At 38.4% G+C, this 6,568-nt stretch overlaps 1 protein-coding gene across 1 annotated transcript; it reads left to right on the top strand.

Moving 5' to 3' along the window:
- Positions 1–3,374: 3,374 nt before the first annotated feature.
- Positions 3,375–4,832, top strand: LOC149173322 (disease resistance protein RPS2-like). Its single transcript, XM_089426659.1, has one exon. The coding sequence runs from the start codon at positions 3,375–3,377 to the stop codon at positions 4,830–4,832; it is 1,458 nt and encodes a 485-aa protein (XP_089282785.1).
- Positions 4,833–6,568: the final 1,736 nt, after the last annotated feature.

Below are 6,568 nucleotides of genomic sequence, written 5' to 3'. Positions count from 1 at the left end.
GTGACTCAATCACTACTCTCTTACAACACTCTAGAATGTAGAATAACTTTGGCTTTCACTAGTGTTGTCACGAGATGTACTTGCTCCACCCAACAAACAAGTGAAATTTGATTGGAATTTTGGAATACCAACAACACCTTGATAAGTGTCTCTAATGGATTGGAGTGTGCTCACAATGTCCATCATAGTAGGTCGTCTTTTCGGAGAATCTTTTGTGCAAAGCAAACCCAAAATTATGGATTGATTGAGGCAATAGAGATCCTTCTTTTCTTGAGTGCTCATACTAGCCTCTCTCAATAAACTCTTGCCCACCACTTCCCCTAGTTGATTTGGAAAATTGCTACCCACCCATTTCTGCAAGTTCATTCCTTCCACAAACATGTTGTGGGTAGGCTTCTTTCTAGTAAGCATCTCCAACAACACTATACCATAGTTATAAACATCACCTTTTGTTGTGACATGTCCACCTAATCCATATTTTGCATACAAAAATTCTTACATAAGGTTTGTAAATCAAAGTATTGTTTGAAATTCATATAGTTCAAATAATACCTCGAGGAATGTAACCCATAGATCCCTTAAGTGCAAGCGTAGAAGTGAAATTTGAATCCTCATAATTTGTAAAACATATGGTTGTAATCCCAAAGTCTATTACATATGTTGTCATATCTTCACCAAGAAGCGCATTGTCTGGTTTCAAATCACAATGGATCACTTGAATGAAACAATGGTGATGGAGATATGCCATGCCTTGGGTAATGTCTATTGCTATATTCAATCTTTGAATCAATATCAAACCACTTTCTACTTCACCATCAGCATATAACCACTTATCTAAACTTCCATTTGGCATAAATGGAAATACCAAAGCTTTTATTTGGAGGTCTGAAAAAGAGGTTATGACTCTAATCACATTTCGGTGCCTAATTCTGCCCAAAACTTTGCACTCCTTTTTAAAAATTTTGTTAGCCCCTTCATTTTCCAAATTGAGAAGCTTGATAGCAACGACCGTGCCATCATTCAGAACCCCTTTGTACACTTTCCCAAAATCACCCAGTCCTAAAATGTTTTGCATCACTAAATCCATTTGTTGCAGCGATGAGCTCTCCATAGGAAAATCTTTGATGCCCCATGTTTAATGATGTGCCAACCTCCATAGGAATATTCCTCTTGTGATTTAGTCTACACAAGATTCCTATAACTAAACATGATACCATAGTGAGTACAACTGCAACAATAAACATGACAACTTTTCTCAAATGAGGAACACTTTTATGCTTGTGAGTAGAGCACAAAGACAAATTTACCCAAGGTCCATGGAGACCAAGATTTCCCATAAATGATGTGGCACTAAGATTTTTGAAAACTCCACCTTTCGGGACTTCTCCTTACAAGTTGTTGAAAGAGAAATTCAATTGGCTTAGCATTTTAAGATTTGTCAATGACGTGGGTATTCCACCTCACAGTTTGTTGGAGGAGAAATCCATGTCGTGGAGACTTTGAAGTTCTCCAAGTGAGATTGGGATCAGACCTTCAAGTGCATTGCAAGATAGATTTAGGTATTGTAGTTCTTTGCAATTTCCAAGTCCACTTGGAATATAACCAGTGAGTCGATTTGCAGAAATATCTATAGCTTGAAGCATAGTCATCTTACTTAGTTCCAAAGGCAAGCGACCCTCTAATAAATGGTTTGAAAAGTTTAAGTAGAAAGCTAAATTTGTGATACTTGCAACTATTAAAGATATCTCCCCATTAAGCCTATTGTATGAAAAACTATCATTAATAAATTTATACATTCCCCTAGATTTTTTGGTATTTTTGCTGATAACTTATTCCTATGAAAATCTAAATACCTTAATTGTTGAAGTTTAGCAATATCCTTCCTAAGAGATTATTGTTATTGATAGTTAGAAGCCCTAACCTTCCTTCTAGATTATTGTTTCCCATAGGTAACCTTTCAAGGTTTTGAAGGTTTTTTTACGCTGTAAGGTGTTTCCCTCTGAAATCAATTTCCCAAATTACCACCTGTCTCGATCTAAAGCTTCGGATCATCAATTTCCTAAATTACCACCTGTCTCGATCTAAAGCTTCGGATCAAATGTTAGACGATGAAAATTGTTTGTGCCGTTAATAGTGAGTTGATTTAATAGTTAGTTAAGAAAGAAAAACGGTTACACAGTTAGGGCAAAATACATACAGCCTCAGGGACATCAGGCTAATAGCAGATCCATTAATTATTCGATGGTCACGTTGATCGAGAGGTAGCCTTTATTGTGCGGCAGGGGCAGGACCGGTTCCCTTTAGCTGCCAAATGCATAGAACAAAGAACTTACAGACGAGTCTTCCAGAGGCATTTCGAAGAATTCCTTGGCAATTCCCATCATGCTTTTCATGACCGTCTCTGGCACGCCATGGTTCACAATCTCTCCTGCAAGAGCTTGAATTGGCCATTTCGATATCCTCCAATTTCGATATCCTCCAATACTGAGCAGATTGTGCCTCGGTCTTAGCGCCTTCTTCAAGCTCTGCCCGTCTCCGGCTTCATCGAGTCGGCCTTTCAATCTGCCTGGGGACAACTACAGAAATGGCTGGAGGAAAGTCCTCGCAAAGGTCACAAAATCGGCGTATATGGTAGATCGGGAGTGGGAAAGACGTCCCTGCTCAAAATCATCTACAATTACTACAAGAAAGAGGTCAGTGGTTTCTTTGATGTCTTCATTTGGGTTACAGTTTCTGGGAGCTTTGAGATTGAACAGTTGCAGGATTCCATCGCTGAGGCACTGAATCTAAGTCTGGAAGGGATTTCTACGGCTGAGACGTGGAAAATGAAATTGAATGCTTCTCTGGAGAGAAAGAGATTTCTTCTGATATTAGACAACATGTCGAATGAAATAGATCTTAATGAAGTGGGCGTCAATATTGGGGATGATAATGGTAGCAAACTCTTAGTCTCCAACCGCAACAGAGAAGTTGTTGAAAAAATGGGGGCAAAGGACTTCCTGGAAATAAAACCCTTGTCCTCAGAGGAGGGCTGGAAATTATTTAGAAGAGGAGCTTTTGCAGATAAAGTTGTTCCAGAGAATATAGAGACTATAGCCAAAAAAATTCCTCGATCTGCAGAGGCTTGCCGTTGGCCATCAATGCAGTTGCTGCAACGATGAGTTGCGAAAAGACTCAGAATGATTGGGAAAGAGCATTGAAGTTTATGGAAAGCACAGATACTTCCTTCCAAAGGAGCCAGACGAACATTGAAGCAGAGATTTATCAACAGTTAAGATGGAGTTTTAATGATCTGTCTGATTCCCATCTACAGAAATGTTTTCTAAGTTGTGCAGCAAATATGGGACGCTGAAGGGTTACTCGACGGGGCAGAGATGCCTTATTTGATGGATGCTGGGTGGCATTGCATAAAAGTACTGGTAAGTAGGTTCTTGCTGGAGTCTGTGGAGTATATTGTTGATGGCGACTATCATACAGTGGAGTATTTAAAGATTCATGAAGCTCTCCGTGAAATGGCGATTTACATAGGCAACCAAGACCAGGAGAAATGCTTATTTTTAGCAGGTCAAAAGTTGCAAAACTTTCCTGGTGAAGGAGAGACGAGGGATTGCAGACGCATATCGGTTGGCCATACTGCTATTAAGGATCTTCCAAATGATTTGAAATGTTCAAAGCTTGAGAGTTTGGTATTAGCCTCTAATAACCAGTTGGAAAAGATTCCAGAAAGATTTTTCTCAGACATCAAGTCTCTGAAGGTTTTGGATTTGTCGTGCACATCCATAGGAACATTTCCAGGCACAGTGAAGCAACTTCAGCAGCTTAAGTTTCTTAACTTGGCCAGGTGCACCAAACTTGTTGATTTGCCTGACAGTCTTTGCACTCTATCTAACCTTCAAGTTTTGAATCTTAGTTCTTGTTTGGCATTGCGTTCATTGCCCAGTCAGATAGGAAAGCTCAAGAATCTAAAGCATCTCAAATTGGATGCATGCTACAGTCTAAATGAGCTTCCAAAAGATCTTTCTCAACTCACTTCATTGAACACTCTCATCTTGCCATTAATGGAGTCTGTTTGTGCAGTGAGTGTGGAGGATCTTTCAAAGCTCTCCAATCTAACAGAGTTGACCACAGTGGTAACATCAGAAAATAAAGTGGATACAGAGGTTGCTTGGTTGGAGATGAGAAACTTAACATTAGAATATGATGCAGATGCAGATGCAGAAAGAGATTCTGTAGCACCTGAGCATGTTATTCTCCAAAAGATGGGACATATGAAGAAGTTGCAGAATTTTCATCTGATTAATTATCAGGGGGAAACTCTACCCAACAGTATTTGTGAATTCCAAAATATGAAGATGTTGCTTTTGCACTCATGTTACAAATTGAAGGTGCTCCCTGCCTTAGACAAGAATAGGAGTGAAAGTGCAGATGATAGGAGTGACAGTGCAGGTTACTCTTTTCCAATATTAGAAATATTAGTTCTGAGAAACCTACTTAAATTAGAAAGTCTTGCAGGGTCATCTGAGATCTGGAATGAAGGGACAATGTCTAAACTTCAATTCTTGGTGATAATCAATTGCCCATTGAAGAAATTACCCTCAGGAATGAAGCTACCTTATTTAAAAGAATTGCATATCACTATGTGCAATGAATTGATGGAATTGGACATTGGGAGTGATGGTTTTCCAATGTTGGAGATGCTAACATTGGATGAACTAAACAAGTTAGAGAGGATAGCAGATCCTGCTACTGTGTGGAATGAAGGAACAATGTCCAAACTTCAAATCTTGGAAGTTATTGATTGCCCTTTGTTGAAGAAAGGTTGCCATTCATAGCCTGCGATAGAAAGAAGAGGCCCTGGGTGTCTGGTATAGAGCCCATAGATAGTTGCCTTCTATGTAAAACTCCAGTTTCCAAAGCCCTATTATGTGTTTTGGGGACTCTATTTGGTGTTCTCAGATTCCTATCTGGTGAACTCCCTTTCATGGAATGAAGCAAGCTTCCTACAAAAGAATCTCGTTTTCCCTTACTCAGAGAAAGATCTACGAAGTATTCTCTTTTCCTTCAATTCAATTGTCCAGCATTTCCAAGTGGTGCCTTCTGCTTTGTAGATGATGGGGCATGCTCTTCATTCTGATACATACATGGTCTCACGTGTACAATTTGTTCCTCTAGGCAAACAACTTCCTCAAGCACTCTTACTTCAGCAAGAAGCTGCTTTGTCTGACCAAAACACAAAGAAAGCATATCTGTCAAATACTATAATCGTCGACTCTAGACCAGTGTCAGTGTTGCACTAATCCGGAAAAAATCGCGATTTTATCGCTTTATCGTGATGCGATTGTTTCAAAAAATTGCGTTTTTTTGAAAAATTTTATCCAAAAAATCGTGAAAAAAAAATAAAAAAATAAAAAAATAAAAATTAATGAAGAGGAGGTGGTGACCCAAGCTACCCCTCTCACCAGTAGAGGACATGGTCTTCCTGTAGCTCCTAGTTCTTCAGTGTCTAGAGCACAACAGAGTACAACAGAGTCTACTACAGAGTCTACTGCCAACTCCGACATCTACTCCGACATCTACATCTAAAGGGGCAAAGGAAATCAATAGTATTAAACTTTAATTATTTGGTTTATTTCATTGTGTATGACATTATGACTCATGATATGAGATACATTATTATATTTTTTGTTGATATTTTGAGGCTGAGTTGGGACTCGGGAGTCAGCACTTACTATTCAAGACATGACTTATGTGTGATTTTAGCACTAGAAATGATATTAAACATCTTATATATTAATTCTTTTATCATATTTATGTGTCAATGTATTTATTTTATGTTGTAGATGGTTTAGATATTAAAAAAATTGAAAAAAAAATGAATATTTTTGTATCAAACGATTTTTTCCGATTTTTTCTCGCCCCAAATTAATCCCGATAACCATTAGTACAACATTGCTCTAGACACCGCCACAAGGACAAAATTATTTTGCGAAATTAAATAACTAGAACATCATCTTTGTGAAGTCCTCCAATTAGAACAAAAATCCATCCCTTACAAAATAGTTCCGACTATCAATCCATTATAGGTTGCTCTATAAAACTGGTTTTACCTGTGCTTCCCTTACAATAATGAAGGAAATCCATCATTTGAAGACAAGAATATGATATGGTTGGGGAATTCTGATTAAGAATTATAAAACTCTCTTACATCAATAAGTGAAGTGAAAGATATGCCCATGCCGTTTCATCTACAGTTCTAAATGCTAACTTTTCACTCAAACAATATGCTTGCGAACTAGATCTTGAAGACATTCAGTCAACCATTTTGATCACTAACTAAATCTTGCTCTGTATATCAGATTTTAGTATACCTTTTGAGGAAGAAATGATGGAAGACGAGGGAGAACCCCTAGAGGTTTTGTGAAGGCTCTTTCCAATGCTCTGTGCACGTCCTCCTGGTGCTAAGTGTTTTACCTCCCTCTACAATGTTATGCTTCAGAGAACTCTATGTTACTTTGCAGAAGACAAAATATTTGCTAGAGGACTGTAGCAACGATGTAAGTTGTGTATG

Source organism: Pinus tabuliformis, chromosome 4_2 (assembly GCF_031772625.1).
Source record: "Pinus tabuliformis cultivar Carrire ecotype Pingquan chromosome 4_2, CPIR1, whole genome shotgun sequence".
Lineage (NCBI taxonomy): Eukaryota > Viridiplantae > Streptophyta > Pinopsida > Pinales > Pinaceae > Pinus > Pinus tabuliformis.
The sequence above is the reverse complement of the archived record's forward strand: the minus strand, read 5'-3'. Positions and strand labels throughout refer to the sequence as shown.

What these genes read in the sequence shown, in the direction of transcription:
- LOC149173322 (XM_089426659.1), top strand. Translation starts at nt 3,375, where the DNA reads ATGCCTTATTTGATGGATGCTGGGTGGCATTGCATAAAAGTACTGGTA.